Source organism: Pangasianodon hypophthalmus, chromosome 29 (assembly GCF_027358585.1).
Source record: "Pangasianodon hypophthalmus isolate fPanHyp1 chromosome 29, fPanHyp1.pri, whole genome shotgun sequence".
Classification (NCBI taxonomy): domain Eukaryota; kingdom Metazoa; phylum Chordata; class Actinopteri; order Siluriformes; family Pangasiidae; genus Pangasianodon; species Pangasianodon hypophthalmus.
The window spans coordinates 10,143,589-10,164,020 of record NC_069738.1 but is presented as its reverse complement, the minus strand read 5'-3'; the positions used below and the strand labels follow the sequence as shown (position 1 = coordinate 10,164,020).

The following is a 20,432-nucleotide window of genomic DNA, read 5'->3' as shown; positions in this document are numbered from 1 at the left end:
GGGCGTTTGTGAGCTCATGTATGCGGAAGAGGGTAGATAGCACTTTCCACAGAGTGTGTTATGTTGCCCTGTGACACAGCATGAGCAGTGGTTTGAAAAGATGAGATTGGCTTCACATGCATCAAACAAAACATGTGGTAGTCTTCACCCTCCCCAGTTGGTTGCTGTTGTATGGTTTTGAAGAGTTGGTTGGTGGGGGGCAAGAAAAAACAGCATGATTTGAGGTTTAAAAGCTGTCTTTTGTGTTTCTGTTTAGATTTGAAATAGCTAAATATATGGAAGTCAATTTGTGGCAAAAGTATTGAACGTAACTTTTTAAGAAACGAACAAAAATATACAATGAGAAAGAAGAAAAACACTCTGAAACTGAAAATAATGAACTCCTGGCAAAAATGTAACATGCGCTTCAAATAAACAGCGTTCTTTGTTAACAGTTTTCTAAGGTTCCTTTTCGCTAATCATGGTTTACAAATGCACTGCAAGAGTTTTCATTTATGCTCCGCAAGTTTATGTGCACCACTCTGGCACAAACCTCTCATGTGGGCGGGGCTTAACAGTGATTTACTCTTATTGGTTATTGAGATTTGGATTGACAGTTCCCTGACCTGGAAGTAGAGCCTTCAGTGGTGTGAATTTTGGGGATCGTTCTGAATGTGGTTCTCTGTTTTAACTTTGTAGTGGAAGTTACTTGCTTACTTCCTTACTTGCTTACTTAGACTATTAGTTCATAATTAATATTTGAGGTTTGGGTAGTCTCATATGACTGTTTTTTCAAGATGAGCTCTAAGCAGCGGCATGGAGCGTCATCCTCGTTGTCATCATCACCTTCATCATCATCATCATCATCCTCGTCCTCCTCCTCAGCTGGACACTCGAGACAACCTGAGATAAGTTAGTGTAATTGAGATAATCTATAAAATCCATAAAAGTTTTATTCCTGTACCATATACAGCAGTTCTGTCTTTATTTAGCCCTTTCATTACGTGTTTTATTAATTAATTTTTATCACGTATAGACTTATGTTATTGTCATTCACACATCTGCATTGCCCTGCAACTACATAATGTACCTACTTCCAGGTCAGGGAGCTGTCAATCCAAATCTCATTAGCCAATGAGAGTAAACCACTGTTAAGCCCCGCCCACACGAGAGGTTTGTACCAAAATGGCGAACGTAAACTTGCGGAGCGTAAACGAAAACTCTTGCAGCACATTCATAAACCATGATTAGCAAAAAGGAACCTTAGAAAACTGTTAACAAAAAATGCTGCTTATTTGAAGCGCATGTTACATTTTTGCCGGTGAGTTCATTATTTTCAGTTACAGAGTGTTTTTCTTCTTTCTCAGTGCATATTTTTGTTCCTTTCTTGAAAAGTTACATTACATTCAATACTTTTACTGAATTTAATTCCAAACAGAATAAATACTGATTGTTAAAACCTTCCCAGTTCCCACTTGATCATGAACGCTGCAGGACGTGTCAACATGTCGTGACGTCACACTGCCACACCTTGGCTTGTGCTGAAAGGGCTGTAGTCTGACTCCTTTTAGGACCGCGCGGAAAAAAAAAAAAAAACGTCATATGACCAGGGTGCTGCTGGAGAGGAACACGAACACAACACTAGAGCGTGCGCGCGCACCAATGCGCTCACACTCACACACACACACACACCCGGAGCGCTGGAGCTGCAGAGCTGAATGGAAAGTGTGTGAGCAGTGTGGCTGTATGGAGTGGAAGAAGGATGCTTCAGCTCTTTAAAGGACTCTATCTCTTATTTATTTAATCCTTACTTTTTGTAATAAACAACAAGAAGACCGCAGCAATACAATAATAATAATAATAATAATAACAATAATAATAACAATAATGGCCAAGCCGCGTGGGAATGGAGACGGTGCGGTGAGGTTCATCTCACCCGCGGCTCTCAGTGACGGAGACAGCGACGTGGACTCGGGGGAAGAAGACCTGAGCCTGGAGGAGATTTTAACCCTTTACGCTCAGCCCATAAATGAAGAACAAGCATGGGCAGTGTGTTATCAGTGTTGCCAGTTTCTGAGCCAGTTAAAACGCAGGATGCGGAATTCCCAATCCCAGTCCCAATCCCAGCCCCAGTCCCAGTCCAGTGTGGATGTAGCCAGGAAGATTGAAGGACCAGGAGATGTGCGGATCTGTAAAGACGGGACTATTAAAGTCCAGCCCAGAAACAGCTCAGGTAAATCAAACTCCATCACATACCCAAATAATTCTAATGTACATTATTGGGATTAAAATGACTTATTACGCATGCGCCGTCGTGTATCTTGTTAGCTAGTTGTTTGTTTACCAGACCCTCAATCTCTCCATCTCTTTCCTACTTCATTAACACGTTCTGAAGATATTAGGGCTGAACCTCAAATTAGATATTGGAGTGCACTACATAGGGGTTGAAGATATTGTTCCATACGCGTTGTAGTGCACTTATGTAGGGATGAAGAGGTGGTTTGGGATTCAGCCAAGGTGCATAGCAGCATACAGGATACAGGACTGCCAATGTAGGCTGTGTTACAGGCTTTTGTGTTTGTGTGTTTATGTGTTCATGTGTTTGTCACTTTTGGTAAGAGTTAGTATATTTTCCATTTAAAGAATAAGAAAAGAAGAGAATAAACTGTTCATAAATATTGCTCTCTGTTTTGCTTCTCACTGTAAACAATAGGAGCATGCAATCAATGCCAAATGTCTCTCCTGCTTACACTTAATAACAAAAAAACACAAGTTAAAATGCATCATTTCTGCATTCATGCAGAAATGTTTAAATGTTCCACGATGAACGTCATATCTCTTTGCATGTCTCAGGAAATTGGACTTTTAGACATGCACTTCAGACCTGACCCTGACAATGAAGGGATACAGAGATGCTGAAAAGGCCATGCCCATTATAGTGAACTAGTAATAGTAAGCTTTTCCTTCATTACTCATATAATTGAAGACAGTATAACCTTTTTTTTTTTTTTTTTTTAAACAGAAGTACACCTTGTAGCACTACTCATTTTATTAATCTATACAGCGTGTATAGAAAGCCACAGTTCACCCCCCGTTTTGAAATATACGCCATCTCATGTTTCCCAATGTCGCCCCAGGGTTCCGGTTTCAGAGTAGTTTTTGTAATTGTGTCTTTGTGCAGATTCGATCATTTCACCCCCTTCCCCCAAATCTATAAGCATGGTTGAACCTGATCGCTTTTCTGCTTTAGAAACCATCTCCTAATGATATCCTCTTAAAATACAAGCATCTTCTCAGTGAATGCAAAGAAAAATGTTAAGAGCAAAATCTCATAATTTGATCCACACAATTCCGGCCATATCTCCTAAACAAATAATTTTTATATAACTCGGAACTTTACAGATACTATGCTACTGATTACTTTACTAGTAAATTTAAGACCAGCTTCCAGCAACTTATTATCCTGCAACACATTAATGTATTTATTCATTTATGTAAGGAATAAAACATGCTGGTGAGTGCTGTTATAGAAAAATAATCAATGACCTGGAGTGGCCTGATGGGAAGCGGAGTTACTGTTTTCACACTCGATTATTTTTCAATAACAGCACACCGTGAAGTGTTTTATTCCTCTTATACCATAGAAAGTTGTAAAGAACATCATGTTGTAATTTTTCTCCTTTACATTTAACATTGTCAGCTGTCCGCAAAACAAGTTCCTGATATTAGTTACGTTATAACAGATCTAAACAATCGTATTCTCAACAACCTCTTTTGCAGCTCAGTGAGAAACCGCAAAAAAGCAATGTTACAGCTTTACCTTTGACTGACACTGGAGACTCCTTCCAAATATGCATTATCTAGATTATTTAGCAGTTGTGCATCTTTAACTCATGCCACTTTTACCACCATTGAATGTGCAGATCTCTGCACGCTGCCAGTACAGAGCAGCGTTCAAGAATGAAATGGCTGATGGTGAACTGTTACCGTGATGATTTACTCGAGTTGTAAGTGATCCAACCATTAAAGCGAATCACAGAGTGTAAATCTATTGATTGAGAGTTGAGTAAATGAGTCTCTTGCTGCATTAGCATGTCTCCAGGCTTTTTTTTTTTAAGCATGGATTGTATTCACTCAGCTAAGCACTGGCGCCTAGGAAGCAGAGCTTGTTTCTCTATTTCGTTCAGTCCTGTTTATGATTAAACTATTTTGTAATTTTCTTTTAATTCAGTAAATCATAATGTGTTGTGTATCTCCCTAACCCAAGCACACTAGATGTAGTTTCCTCGCTGCAGCAGCGTCACTGGAATTGTCCGTATCATAGATAATTAAGCTTCCCACTACGTACATCTCAAATCTTTCTCTATAAGATGTCAGCTGATGCTCGTAAAGAGTGTTCAAAGTTTAATTAAGTGATCATTTTTGTGCTTATTCTCTGTAATTGATGTTATAGCAAAGGGGAATTGGAGTGGCTCATTAAGTCTTTGCTATAACACGCATAACGCAGCAAGACTGCTGTCTGAAAAGTAACATGACCAGTTTTCCGACTGATAACTGGATACTGGTTTCATGCTGAGCACTTTGAATTTTGTCGCTGTACCCTTTTCTTGTTTGAGTCTCAGAGGGGGAAAGTGGCCGTTGGAGTGACACTGGGTTTATTGATTGGAGACAGAAAGAAATTTAGGCAGTCTGCCAGCCCTTACCCAAACATTGTGTCATTAAAGAGAGGGCTGAAACGTGAGGATATTTGTGTGTGTGTGTGTGTGTGTGTGTGTGTGTGTAGATGTTAGACCAGACTGTATTTCGTAGTGTCCAGGCTTTACTCAATTACACCACTTCATTTTTTTCCCCCACTTTCCCATGAATTTCTCCATAATGCAGACGCCTTTATTTAGCTCTGTGACAGATAACTGATATTTAAAATGCCTCAATGTAATGTAATAAGCATTCTGTTCATAAATAATTCATTATGCACCTCTTGTTTTTTCTTTTGCAGATAAACACACACAGCATAATTCCTCCACAGAGGTGAGTCATCCATTTCCCTAAATGTTTTTTTTTTTTTTTTTTTTTAAGTGAAACTGTTGAGTCATGCTAAAAGTCTTTGCCTTGAAATGCTCTTCCTGAATGACGTTTTCAGCTGCCTTTTACAGGGAGGACCTTGAGGGTGTAATGCTAGTCAGAGGCAATTAATACTATATTGTGTACTATATTGTTTGTTCAGCATCTATGGTGACCTAGCTGCTTTACTTCACCTTTCGTTGGCAGTCGTTAGCAACCAGTTGTTCCAGGACGGCATGGCGGCTAGAATGCAATGCAGATGGACAGCTTTGCCGGAGTGTGTGTTGGATTTCTGAGTTCGCTCATTGCTGCTGTGCTTTTGGAGAAGCGTTCAGTTTAGAAGGAACATTCCCCTTAATTATAAAACTACAGTATGTTACAGGACACTTTCACTGTCTGGGTAGTAAATAGAATGAAGACGAAAGGAGTGGTTAAAAAGAATGGTTATAGAGGTGAACAAATCACTGTCCTGGGACAAGGTGACTACGTATCCGAGCTATGAAACAAGTAGCGGTTGATATAGAGCCCTCTAAACTATGGAAAGTTTTTTTTTTTTTTGGGGGGCAAAAGTTAGTAGAAAGTAAAGCATTTTATCTCTGTTTGTTAGAATAAGTGAAGTAAAAAAACGCAGGTTCAGTAGGCTGTTGATGTACCACCCACTAGTTTTATTTATTTATTTATTTATTTATTTTTATTTCAACAAATAGAGTATCTTGGCAATGTGGCGCTTGTTTTCCGAATCCCACATTTGCTGTAGACAATCTTTTCAGGATGTGGAAACTGCGACTGCAGTAATGCTAGCTCTACACGCAGTCATCTCGCTAGTGCTGCATGTATTACGTCCAGTAGGAGAACGTGGATTTTTGTATTTGCTATGTCGTTTACATAACCAACAACAGAAACATGTTATAATCTGAGAGCGCATAGATCTTTATTTCTGGGTAGAATGTAATACAATAGTGAAAATGTCGCTGGTGCATACTATTGTACCACATAGTACCATGTGCAAAGCTGTTTTCAGGCCCAACACTGTTAAGTTAAAAACAAAAAAACAGGCTGAATGATTTCACTTGCAACCTATAGGCTTCTTGCTTAGATAACAAGAAGCAGAACTGAGTCGTCAGACCAAATGGAAAAAGGTTTGTCATTTCACGCTGAGTCTGTCTGAAATTGGCAATGGCAAATGATTTCTAATTTATAGTCCACATTTATGATGATTAATTGATTATTTGTCGATTAATTCACATGAATTATTTGTGTTTGGTTTTTTTGTCATAGCCAAAATTCTGCTTTTGTCACGGGAACAAACATAGAAAAGAGGATGAAAACTTTGGTTACATAAAGTTGCCCCTCCAAGAGATCCAAGTCTGTACTACTGCACATAATTTGCTCATCATACTTTTGAGGTAAATTATGTTAGTTGCTGCCTTGTAGCCTGGTTAATTGGACATCTGTGCAAGCACACTGGAGCTTTGACTTGCCTGCTGGGCTAGCTAATGTATTTATGATTTGCCCACCCCGGTTTCTGTGTCTGATATTTGACTGAAAATGTATGGCTCAGTCAGCAAATGTAAGCTCTGTTGGCTAAATCGAATATGTGAGATTTGGGAAGTGTCCAGAAAGAACAGATGGGACAAAGCAACCCTCGTACACAAACTCACACATGCAAGCGCATGTGGTCCCTATTACAGAAAAAAACAGCACAACATAAAGGAAAAAAGTAAGAAGTATGAATATCTTTAGTGTGTTATCACTGACCGACTTGGCATGCAGGAAGATAAAGTGTTTCATCACGTGGGCCCTGTTTGCCAACTGCTGTGATGGTAAACATACACTCAGTCATCATTCATGTGCATTCGTACAGTGCTCAAGCGAACATTCTGCCATATCAGCATGCGTGGACGTTGAGAACTCATGCATAAGAATAAGTGGCAGCTAAATGTTTGCTCTGACTGATGTCTGTGAAAACCCATTACAGCTTTACGCCAAGTCATCCTTCTCCTCAGCCAGGCCTGTGTGTGTACAGAAATGCTCTCCTCTCTTGCTCCGTTGCTAACTCTCTGGTACACTCTGTCTCCTTTCTCTGCCTTGGCTCATGTGATGGCACAGAGTTACATCACTCTTTAAACAAGTGATCTCTCCTAACAGGATTTCCTCCATAGCGTTCTCAAGTTTCTCAAACTTTAGCCCTATTCGGATTGGATTAGTTTATCAGGGGGACGACTGTAATATATTTTTACACATTTCCCCAGTGATAAAACTCTCAAAAAAAATTACTATGAGAAGAGCGAGTTTCTAGCAGGTTGTATTTTCACATGGTCATATGATCACTCTCCGTTCACACCATGGCGTCCACGTGGTCCAAGAGCTGCTGCAGTACAGAAGAGATGCTGGCTGTTATTTCAGTTTGGGGTGAACCAAAGTTCCAGCAACAATTTAAAGATGCAATAAAACAATATGAGTATAAGAGAAGCGTACGTTTTTCGTTTCGCGACTTGGGAAGCGTTTAATATCTGGAGCAGGGTCAATGATATGCGTGCTATGAGAATAAATATGGCCAGTAGCAGCAGTTAGACATCTTTTTTCCCCCCAATGTTATGTGATATCTGCATAGAAAATTGCTGACTTGTGTGTCCAGACTTAAATGATCGATCGACTGTTGAGTTTGGTGAAAACAGTAGGACATTCAGCTTGGAAACAGTAGGACATTCAGTAATTTTTTTCAGAGGAGGACAAAGAAAAACACAGACATGGCCGATCCAGATATCAGAAATAAAATCACAGAGGAGAACTTATAAAATTGGAAATAACCCCAGGACCCCATGTAAATTTAAACCCCATGTAAATTAAATAGGGCTTTTGTCTAAACTTGGACTACATTAACATTTATTTTGGCACCTTCAGATCAGGTTTTAGTATGTCTTCAGCTATCCCATGCTTTATAGTTTAGGCAAGATAGTTAGTTAGGAAGCTGATCATGGGTCAGAGGAAATTTACAATGTAAATCACCAAGGAAATCACTTTCTGCCAAGGGCAAGTGTGCTCCGGATATACCCTCCTCCTCTTGTGCTGCATGTAGCCACCTGTGTGACGTAGAATCTCACTTTTGAGTTATGAGAGGGAGTATTGAAAATAGCACTGGAATGCAGGGTTGGTGTGATTCATCTTTTCCTGGTACCATCTTGTCCTTTGGTAAGACTGTGTTCATCATGTAAAGAGCTGACCCACTTTCCCCATTAACTCAGCTGGAACCCAAGCGTCTTATAAATAGATGAATGGCCAGTCACACTGGATTGTTGGCCTCATCTCAATAGCTTTCAGTCTGAACAAATTCAAAAGCCAAAATGTGTGAATGCTCTGGACTTTTTGTTCTGTTAGGCAGCACTTATGCAATAGGGAGCCTCCTGCTGATCTGAGACTTTGCTGTCCCACGATAATGCCAGCCATTACTCTCTGGAGAGAAAAGACTCAACTGATCTGAGATCAGTGTCCATCTGGCAGCATCAAGTGGATAAAGCACCAAGACTCCATTGCTATGGTGCTCAGACAAAGACGATCAGGTTTCAAGTTTTCAGGAGTTTCAGGTTTGAGGATTGCCAGACTTGTTATTATAACCTGCCCAGATCAGGGTTTCATGAATTCTGTTGTTTTGCTTTTCTTTTTTTGGATAATTCAATCCTTTTTTTGGATAATTCAATTGCCATGTGAAGGGAATATGCTTAAGATGAAATACACATAAAGCACAAAAACTCAAAGCAATGCTGCTTACACTATATGACTTAAAGTTTGTGGACACCTGATCATCACCTTACCATATGTGCTTGCTGAAATTCCCATTCCCCCTTTTGCTGTTATTGTAACCTCCACTGTTCTGGGAAGGCTTTCCATTAGATTTTGGAATGTAGCTGTGGGGATTTGTCATCATTCAGCCACAAGAGCATTAGTGAGGTCAGACAATGATTTGGGCGAGGAGGGCTGGGGTTCAGTCGGTGGTCCAGTTCACCCCAAAAGGTGTTCGGTGGGGTTGAGGTCAGGGCTCTGTGCAGGACACTCGAGTTCTTCCACTCCAACCTTCACACACCATGTCTTCATGGAGCTCGCTTTGTGTACAGGGGCAGTGTCATGCTTGAACAGGTTTGAGCCTCTTAGTTCCAGTAAAGGGAAATTGTAATGTTACAGCTTACAAAGACATTCTATACAATTTTGTGTCCACATTCTTTTGGCCATATAGTGTATGTGAGTGAATTTAGTAAAACTATGACCTGTAATGGTTGTGCATCACATTACATACGCATAACTCTAGGATTCCCGGTACTTTCCTGAGTTCAGGTTACTGTGCAGAGTTTCGCATGTTCTCAGATAACTGTGTGTATTTCCTCTGAGTTCTCCAGTTTCCTCCCACTTCCCAAAAACATGCCGGTAGATGGACTGCCTACGTATGTTAAATTGCCCCTATATGTGAATGTGTGTTTGCATGGTGCCCTGTGATGGACTGCCTTCCCATCCATGATGTATTCCCGCCTACCACCCAGTGTTCCCGGGATAGACTCCAGATCCTGCTCCACGCTGACTACGATAAGCAATTACTAAAGATACACAAACGAAATGCAGTATGCAATGTTCTGTGGGTGGAGTATCTAACGTATATTGTATGCCTAGCGGGCCATGTCTATCACAATCTTACAGAAGACATTATATAAATATAGTAAACTACACTGTTTCCTGGTTGTTTGCATTTGGATTTGATTTTGTTGTAGCAAGATTTACCTTCACTCTGTAAAATTGGGCGGTTCTTGACTACGATGATTTACTAGACTCTCTAGTAATAGAAAGAAGTCTGGCTCGCAAGACTAAGGTTAAAACGATCGGCTTGTTTGCTGGGAGGTTGGCATGGTGCCTTGTCATTTAATCCTCAGAGGCTTGCTCTAAAACTGCACAAAGCCTCGTTCTTTCACCTCAGATCTGAATGCCTTCTCAGCTGACCGCGTGTGTGTGTTTGTGAGTAAGGATGACGTAGATTATGTTGGGTCACATTCGCTTGTGTGATGCACATAGAGTGAATTGAACGTACACACAGCGTTCTCTTAGAACCGATTTAACTACAGTGAGTGCGTTATGTGTGCTTATGACCACAAGAAAATGTTCTAAAATAATATGGCCATTTGATAAACATTGGGAGTTCTGAGGAAGCTAATCTAGGTGCTGACTTCTAAGCAAACATCTTTAATTCTGGGGTTGTGTTGGTCTGTTTGTGGACTTGTTAGGTTTTGGTGTGTGATAGCAGTCAGCTGGAGTTTAAGGTGAGAGACGGCCATGTCAGTGGCTGTGATGTGAGGCAGTGGTGTGTGAAGGCCAAGCCTGAACCCTTCACTCTTCACTGAGCCTGACTTGCAGATTAGTTCCCTTTCTTCAGCAATAATGAACACATATAACACAAGGTCCTGGGTTCATCATTTCCAATTCATAAACAGCCTTTTGATTCAGAGGTCAAGGGTCAGCTATGCTATTGCTATGCTTAAGGGCACAGGAAGAAAGAAACCCTTCTGAACACAAACCAGAACTTGATTATTAGACTTTTAATAAAATGATGTTAGCAATTAGGTTTGTGTGATATAACAATTTAATCAGCTCTACACAGTCTTACACTGCTATAATATCCAAAGACTTTTCTCTGATTATACTATATTACCAGTCCTGCCAACCTTTATGCTTTTTTTTTTTTGTGCAGGAGCTCCGCAATTTAACATCAGAATATGCTAGTATGAGTTATCACTTAAATATTATCAAAAGAGCAGACTTTTTCACTCCAGTAAAATGAAAAATGAGCCAACTGACATGAATCTGGAATCATTTTGCATAGGTGTTTTGAACTCTGTTATATTAACAATATTAACTGATACCAGCTGGAAGCCCCGCCCCCTTTCCCCATCTCACATGCTCTCGACTGGACTTCTGGGGTGTCCTTACTTTCCGTCAAGGTAAATGGAGAATATTTTGAGTTCACTAATATGAATTCCAGTTGTAATGTACAGTGTGTTTGACTCAGCTAACATTAGACAAGCATAGAGTTAACAACAGTTGACTATATTTATTATGAATGCCCCTGAAAAAAAAATTCAACCAAATAAAGGATTGGTCAAAAACAGTATGAAAGAAAAATTGGACAAAAAATTTCACTTAAAAAGATAAAAAAAAGTCTTACAGCAAAGTGACAAATTGAACTCTGTGAGTAATATTAATGGTGATGATAATTAGAAAATGATTAAATATGCTGTTTTTTTTTTCCTCTTGCGTTGTTTAGTGCTCAGATATGTTCAGATGCTTTCAGCAGCAGCCGATCAACACTGAAAATGTCAGCCATGTGGACATTAAACAACTGAATTGTGAAAGGAATATATATATATATTTTTTTTTTTTTTTTTTTTTTTTTTTTTTTATACTGTTTACTGCACCTTGATGTAAAATCACCTAAAACATCCACCACTAAACAGAGTTTTCACAATTGCCTCTGCCAGCAAGCAGTTCCTGACTACACAGCTTGTAATATTATTACACCTTCCTGTAATCTCTTTAAACCTGAAATGGTGGAAATTCTGGTGGTTTTCCTGTCTTTTTAGGCTGCTGGTTCTGGACGATAATGGGGAATTTTTTTTGTTAAATGGTGAATCTTGATATCACACAAGTATTTTAAAAAGTATTTGTTATGATTTGATATGAACATATAGTTGTTTTGTGGGAAGGTAGTGATTGTTTCCTGGTTTCTGGAAGGTAGTGTTTCTTGTTTCTTGGAAAGTAATGATTGTTTCATTCGCCTTGCATTCATACCCTGCTGAAAAATCCAGCTTGGATTTTTCAGCAGGGTACGAAGGTTTACCAACTGCCAAAACACAGGCTGTGCTGCTTGAAGACCATCTAGCCCAGCTGGTGAGTTCTGATAGATGGAAACAGTTACTGCTACCAAAGCAACGTTGTAGACAGGTTGTTCTTCAGGAAATAACAGTAATGCTGTTAGAAGATGTCTCAGTTTAGACAAGTCATAAGGAAGCTGGAAAATACCTAATAACTTAGCAGCTGGCAAAGATGGTCCACCTGTTTTTTGGTAGCTGGACAGACCAAGCTGGGTTTTTCAGCAGGGTAATAATTCATTGTTGAGTCTAGTAGGAATGCACCAAATTTTACCCACCAACTTTTTTTTTTTTTTCCTCAAATCATTTCAATCAAAAAGTTGTTCAAGTGGTAAACTTCCTGTCGTGTCATCACGTCACATTTTCTTTAATAAAAGCCTCTTGGATACACGGACTACTCAATTACGGAACTAAGGTGCATTTGAGTTGAGTGGATTGTGGAGATTTGTGGAGGTTTGGCCAGGAGTCAATCTCATAAAGCCATCACATTCTTTCCCAGAGGACTTCCAGGGCCAGCGTCAATGGAGTGAGACGAATAGGTTTAGGTTTCGGAAGCCCACCCTCACCTCCCCCTCTGAGAGGGTGTAACCAGTTTGATTGAGCGTTTGAGCTCTGGGTCTTCACCCCATCAGTCCCCCAGTTTTAGGAATGACTTAAAATTTTCACTGTAATTTGCAGATCCACATGTAAATGTTGTTATAAAACTGGAACTGGGGTTTGCTGTTGGTTCAGGAAGAAACCAAAAAAAGCAAGAGATAAACAGATTTTCACTCCGGTTTGGTCACCTCAAGGTGAAGTACAAAGAGGTATTTGTTACATCAGAGAGCTGATCTATATCGTTGGGGTTGTGTAAGGACTGAGAGGTCCTGTGGAGTTGAAGAAAAAGCTTGGCTGAGAATTTGTCCGTACCATTTCTATTGTACGTGGGACAGTGAGTCATCCTTGAGGGGATCAAACATCTACTCCACTGTTATATAATGCTGTCCAAGGAGTCAGCCGAGTGTGGATCTGTGCCCCGCTATCAAAATCTCTCCTCTTGGGCTTGTTGAATTTTTTTTTTCTCTTTGTAACTACAGTAGCAGTGCCCCTCTTTATGAACTTTGAGATGTCAGCCAAGGCAACACTTCTTTCTTGTGCACTGTGGGTATTCTTGCATTTTCTAAAAGGTCAACTGTTTTTTTTTTTTTTTTTTTTTTTTTGGTGAATATTTTTGCATGTTTATAGTGTTACAACTTACCTTTCAAACAGTTGAATGGCCTAGTGTGTAGCTAGCAATGCTAATGCTAATAATGCTAATACTGGAGCTTAAATCTTTTGTTTGTTCTGTTCGAGCACGTAAACCTCCTAAAAAGCTTCTTTAACCAAATATTTAAGGTCACAGGCCTAAGTAACTATTGGTATTGTTCTGCTATAGTGAACTTAAAACATTTATGCAACATTTTGGATTCAAAATGCAGTACAGCAACAACAACAGACAATAGCATGGAGCTTAGCAACAAGCTAGCCAGCAGACAAGTAGCTAGTAACGTTGATGATTATAACGTATATATTGATAATATTAACTGATCTAAAGCCAATACTGCTACAAAAATCTTTTAAAATTAGAGAAGGGGAACTTTACACTGTTCACAGTGAGTGGCCACGCTGATTTGACATCATTCAGTAACCAGAGAAGGAGCTGGTAGTTGAGAAGACTGTTGACGAGTTGAAATTTGAGTTGAGGGGCATTTTCGCTGGTTTTTACCGGTTCTGGCAGGGAACTACAAGTTGCAACTTACGATTACATAACTTGTAATTTGCAACTTACAAGTTGCAAAGTACATATTATGCACCTCAAATGCTGCATAACTCTAGTTGAGCCGCCATAGGTTCTGGGGGCAGAGCTTTGTGTACGTGAGTGGGGAATTGGGGTGGGCTCAAGAAGTAAAAAAAAAAAAATAAATAATAATAATAATTGAAATCTTATTCAGCTCTACATCCTTAACTGTTAGAGATCTATTCTTGACAAATTTTGACAAATCTTGCCTAATGCCCCTTTAAAAAATTTTTGTGTATCACATCCAGTGATTATTATTTTCTTTTTTTTTTGTTGGTTCAAATATCCAGAGCACAGCAGTCCTGTGGCTCAGTTTCTACACAAAAGGCATGAAACAAAACACACTGCGTATTCGCTTCACATCTTGCAGCTAGATTTCAGTTGGAGCCAGGCCGAGATCTCACTCAGACAATCTCAGGCCAGTTATTTCAGTTCTCACATCAGTTCTTTTCACCTGACCACACAAAATGCATGGAGGAGTTAAACACACCAGGTTTCTATTCAAATGGGTTAAACGCTGCAAAGATCCCAAACGCTCGTACCGTTGTGAATATTTCTCAGCTGACTCAGTGTAAAGGCACAGGCATGCTAACTTAATTTAATAGAAGTAGAATAGTGCACTGAGGCGTGTGTCTGTGTGTGTCTGTGTGTGTCTGTGTGTGTCTGTGTGTGTCTGTGTGTGTCTGTGTGTGATTTGAATCCTGGAACTACTCAGAGTGTGGGTTTGGTAGAGAATGAATTGTTTGAAATGGAGATTACAGCTGAATATTTCAAATTGAGTTAGCTGTCCAGACAAAGATTGGAGCAAATATCGACTCTGTTACAGTTTTTGAAGCAGTGCACTTTTAGTGAAATATTAGTGCTAAGAACTGAAGTGGTCATTCATTCCCATGACTGGGAAAATGTGAAAGATTAACTGGAAATGGTGTCAGGTGATGGTGTAAAAAAGCACATTGTTCCATCTGAGTGGCGTATGATGCGGGGAGGCGGTGGAAGAAACCGAGTTTGACTCTGAGCAGTGATGTCATGTGAACATAACTCCACGAGGCCTTCTGTGTGTCTGCATTGTGTTGCGTGTCTCTGAATAGAGGAAAATGGCAGCCTCATGATTATTTCTAGGATATGATGGCTGTAATATCAGTGATGAATAAGCTTATGTTGATATGAAAATTTCTTATAGTTCTTCACATGTTTATCTGTTCACTAGAGAGCACCGGAACCTTCCCAGCTTAGAAAATTAAGCAATATCACACGAACAAGAGTATGGTTATACTGAATATCAGCATTGGCTGTGATTTGGCGTGGGTACGAAGCCACAGGCTGAGCGCTGTAGGTAATCACAGCTGTGCCGATATTCAGTATAACTGCATGATTGCGAGTGTGATATTGCTTTTATACAACAGTTAATATCCATGTCAATCAATATGTTAATATCACATACAATTAATATCTAGTTACTGACATTTGGAGCACAGTATGGCCAAATGTTTTGTTTATTTTTGCTCCGCTAGTGGAAATAGATCCAGAAGAAGCCACACTCACTTTATAGCACGTCAGCTAGCTGGCTAGCTAGCTAACATTGATTTGTACATTCATGACAAATGTGCTTCTTGTGAAATTGGCTTCCCTTCTTACTTTTCATCTTCATCTGACGAGATTAAGTCAAATCTTAAGGCATATGTTATATTGTATCGTTTGCTATGTCCACTGATGATTGCTAACTCTACTGTAACAAAGGTTTTGAAGTAGAAAGTGGAATTTTACGTGGCGAACACAGACGAGCTGACTGATACACACAGTGAAACGTCCCAGTGTGGTTATACTAAATATAAGCACTCTTGGAACTCCGCTCGACCAATCAGATTAGTGGACCGGAACTAACTGTTGTATACATGATAACTAGACTTTAACTCATATCCTTATGACACTATGTAATTGCTGCCATTTTGAGAACTGAATAGGTGACCGACTGCATTAGTGTTATTTTGTCTGTGTCATTTGTCATCGACTGTCCTTATACACTTGACTACAAAGAAAGTTAGTTTTTTTCTCCTCATGATGAAACATCCTGGTGCCATTTAGCCACTTGGGTGTGAAGAGTGATAGGCTTGTATGCTGTTAAATGCTTTGAGGCTCTCCTGAATATGGAGAGGGGATGAATATGAGATAAAACCCAAATTTGGACAGTTTTCTGCTAGTTTAAGTGGAATCAACAGTTCAGGGGAAGGTACATAAGACTATTTCACAGCCTATTTTATCAGCAGTACTGTTTATTCTTCTCTGTAGTAAGGTGAGTAATTTTACGTTCACGTTGTGCACTGAAACCAGAAACTCAGTCCCAAATATCACGATCGCAACAGAAAAATCACATGACTGAAACATTAGGATAGATTAAACTGACTAGCAAAGAGCTTGCAACATAATGCTAGGTAGCATTCCTCCTAAACGCCACTGTTTGTGTTTTTTTACACTTTTTCTCGACTCTGAGGACTTCAATCACCTTGCTTTACTTTTCTGTTAGTGGATAAGTGTCAAAGTTTTTAGTCTCATCTCGTCATGGTCCTCCCTCAATCATCGCCTCTCATCTTCCCATCCTTCTTCCTCTTTTTTTTTTTTTCTGTACTCATTTCTTCTGAGTCACAAGGCCCTGAAATGAAATTGTATAATTGAAGAAAGAAGTTTCCCAAAGCTCTTTTTATGTTCTTTGAGACAGAGTGTTCTTTCTTAGTAACGGTCTGTGGTTCAGTTGGCTGCTCTCTCGTCTGTACAGCACGCCAGACTAGGGCTGGGCATTTCACATGAAATTACTTTAAATTTTGTAATTCACAATTCACACTACACTATGCTTGAAAAATGACATGTCACAAAGCTTAAGTGGTGTCTGTGAGTTAACTTGTGGCTTGTTTAACTAGATCTTTCCTCCACTCAGTTAGTTTGCTGTATACAGATCATGGACAAAATCCTTTTTTTTTTTTTATTTTTATTTATTTATTTTTTTTTTTGGGAGAGAGAGTGGTACTGCTTTAGAGTTTGTACAGGCGTGGTGGAATAATTCTCTCCATTTCATAGCATTGAATCATTTACACACTGACCATGACACTCAGCTAAAAATACTCCACAGCTACACAGGCGAGTGGGTTCCAGTGCCTTTTTTGTCTTAAATTGAAGTATTTCTGTAAAAAATTAATAAATAAACCATCTCAGGACCTGCAGGCAATACAACGTCTCAGATTCAGAAATATGGAGCAAGCTTTCATGTCCCAGCGATTAGCTTTTTATTCATAGTTGCCCAGCAAACAATTAGATTCAGCCAGAAAAAAAAGAAAACAAATCCTACTCTTTATTGACTTTCACATGTAATACACTTCACAGTGATGTAACTACGTGCTGTAACTATAGTGCATGCTGCTCATTCCAAATTAGCGTACATGGTCGACAGACGATCATTTCAGAATCAGGAACATGCAGCTATGTGGAAACATACGCAAAGCTGTCATATAACTCTCCTGCTAGCGCAACACACAGTCCCTTTGAAATAAAGACACTAGCCAGACTTGAATAATACAGATTACTTACGATGCTAGGAGAGGACACTATATCTTATAGTTGAAAAGTTAGCCAGTGACTTTTTCGTCGATGATACTAATATAATAACACGTTAGAAATCTTGTTACAAAAGGATAATGATCATATTTCATTTTCTATGTCTGTATTAATGTACCTGTAGCTAGCTAGCTAACTAGGTGGCCATGTGTTATTACGTTACATTCGCTGGTCTGTTAGGATTTCAAGCAACCAAATCATGGAACTTGGCAGCACACTGGAGCTTTTACTTGCATAATGTTGTAAGTAATAAATGTGTCCTCCCCTGACTCATCCATTCTTCCAGCTTCGCATCAAACATCAAGCTCCTAAAGTAGAATCTGTGCAGTTATGTCTTAATTCGGTTATGTGGAGCTGATTAGATCTGGAGTCTCTGAATTGCAAATGACTTCATGGTTGAATAAGGAAGTTTAACATTTGCTCGGTCACATGTGTTGGGAAATTGATTCAAGTTAATTATTGCTAGAGTTCCATAATAGAAGTTATACTTTAGTGATGATGAAGGTGGTGTAATGAAGGAAAATAATGGAGACAATGGAAATAATGGATCAGGTGCTTTTAGACCCTATTTCTCTCATGTGAGAAAGTGAAGTCTCTTTCAGGGTATCTGTAGATCTTGGACTCTAATCCATCAAGCATAATTTGACTCCTTATATGACTCTTGACCCCAATGTGATCTTCACTGGAGTCTGAGATTCATCTTGTATTGAAATTCTGAGTTAACTTTTTTTTTGCTGATGTGTTGATGACGTTGGTTAAAATTTTCCTACATTACCCACAATGCTGTTTGATTTACCCACAGATATTGGCGCCAGTGGGATTTAGCCCTTGCTTCATCTCTACCTAAAGAGAGCGATGCAGCAGTGCTTTAGTCCTTTAGCCTGTTCAGCTGTCTCATCTGTACACTCTAAAACTCTCAAACAAATCAGCTCTCAAAGCCCCAACTTTCATGCTAATACTGTCATCACACTCGTCATCACGTAGATCGCTAGCTAGTCAAGCCGAATCTCTGCTGTAATGTACTGGTGCATTGCATTCTGGACCTTTGAGTCTGCTCTCTTCAGAACCTCTATGTTGGATTTCTTATTCATATAGTCTGGAAAATGGTGAGTGAGAAGAGAAGCTGTTGCTCTGTAGTTTTTAGGAGCTAACAGCGAAATGTGACTGGTAACCTACAACTGCTAACTTCTCACAGGAGTAACGAAATTACAATTCAACACAGTGGTTGTCTGTGCTTGTCTTCATCAGCTCTGCGAGTCCCCGGACAGCATCCGATAATGAGAAATCAGTTTGAAAGCCGAGACCGTGCACATAGACGGACATTATGGCAGCCTGTTCAGCTGTTAGACATTAGGCGGATTAGATTATGCAATGCTAAATCACCAGTGGAATTTATTTTTGTTCTGTGGGAGATTAACTTCAACACCATGCACGAAACATTGCTTGAAATGATTCCTAGGAAACATTACTGTGTGCCACACACGTGTGTTCGTCGGATGTGTGTTTCTCACACAGTGTTCAGTAGCCATACACCCTGTTTGCTGCTCCTGTTCGGCTACTCCCTTTAAAAACAAAAAAGTTGCACAGGCTTTTGTTTATGTGCAGCGATAACACACTTAGGCTTGGGCTGGACCGCTGATCTTAACGTGATTAGTATTCCAGCACTATTGCTTGTTGGTATTTCATTTGCAGTCTCAAAAAAACATTATAGCAACGTCATTGGCTATGAAAACATTGTGGTGTTCTGCCCTGACATAACATGTAAAAGATTGTAACTCTTTTTCCTAGTGACTTGTCCACACCTGAGTGCTAAGATTTTTTTTTTTTTTAAGTTTTTGTATGGAAAAACTCCTCACAAATCTCTGGACCAGTTTTATCTTTTGAAAATTGGATTGCAACATCGGATGCATTCTGTAAGGAAGTGCACCAGTTGTGGCTCTTATAGACGAGGTTTTGAGAAAAGCTCTACTATGAAGGCCTGTGTTTGGGACTTGGCGATTTTCCCCATGCCTTCAAATTGGACACGTTCCCTCGCCTCACCTTACATGCCCTGTTCTCAAAGCACAATTTCATTACCTGGAACTGATTGCTCTTTGGTAGCGAATGTCACACCACTTTTCTGCTCCATGTCCATGTTTGTGTGTGCCAGCTTGGGTTGTATAAAATGTTTAGTGTAACCATAGCCCAAAAATAGCCTCCCTCTAGCTCAGAAAATTGATTCTGTTAATACAACAAGTATGCTAGTCTGGCTACTTGATGGCACATGATAATAACAGAGGACCTCTTTGTGTCCAGGTAAACACTCACTGATGGGCAGTGAAGTGGGCATCAACTTTATGGCAATGCCCATAAAGTTTCAGTCTCTTTATGTGAGCTGATTATTTAACGAACTATCTGGTTCCTTGCTTAAGTTTTACCACAGTTTCGTATCACATTTTTGTCCATTCTGTTCATCTGCACGTGTGTTTGTGTGTTGCAGGTGATCGAGTCTCTGGGGATTATGATTTATAAAGCTCTGGACTATGGGCTGAAGGAGAACGAAGAGCGGGAGCTCAGTCCTCCCCTCGAGCAGCTAATCGACCTCATGACCAACATGGCGGATACGGAGGTAGATGCCTGCCCCGACGAGGGCTACGAAGCCACCGAGGAGGAAGACGAGGGAGAAGAAGAGCAGACGGAAGTCTCGGGCATACGAGGCTACCGAGACATCATCACGGTAAAGGATATTTCATTCAGCAGCAGGACAGCGCTAGGTGAAAATGAAAAGATTGTGTGTAAGAGAAAGCCTTTATGATTTAACAGCCAGTGTGCAACTGTGCCTAGTAGAGGTGGGAATTTCTAGCACCACAGGAGTTTCATTTTGAATCAGGGTGAGCTCTTATTATAAATTGACTTTTTATACATCTTGATGCAGCTCAATGTTTCATTACTTTAGACCTGTTATAATTTTTTTTTTCCAAACCATACACCAACTTTTCATTACACAAAATCCACAGTGGAATGTTTAAAATCTGATGTTATGCATTTAGTTGCCTACCGAAAGGCTTTAATATTTTAATTTTGTTATT

The 20,432-nt window shown here is 39.7% G+C and overlaps 1 protein-coding gene across 4 annotated transcripts in view; it reads left to right on the top strand.

Annotated features, from left to right (window-relative positions):
- The first annotated feature begins 1,625 nt into the window (after nt 1-1,625).
- The window catches only part of spire1a (spire-type actin nucleation factor 1a), a 42,678-nt gene continuing 23,871 nt past the window's right edge, over nt 1,626-20,432 (top strand). For 2 of the 4 annotated variants that reach the window (XM_026942181.3, XM_026942179.3), the window contains exons 1-3: nt 1,626-2,212; nt 4,976-5,007; nt 19,844-20,080. In XM_026942181.3, the coding sequence (XP_026797982.2) occupies nt 1,867-2,212; nt 4,976-5,007; nt 19,844-20,080 (615 nt within the window). In that variant the 5' untranslated portion in view covers nt 1,626-1,866. The remainder of the gene's footprint in view (nt 2,213-4,975; nt 5,008-19,843; nt 20,081-20,432) is intronic. The other 2 variants (XM_026942180.3, XM_026942183.3) reach the window with 2 other exon arrangements.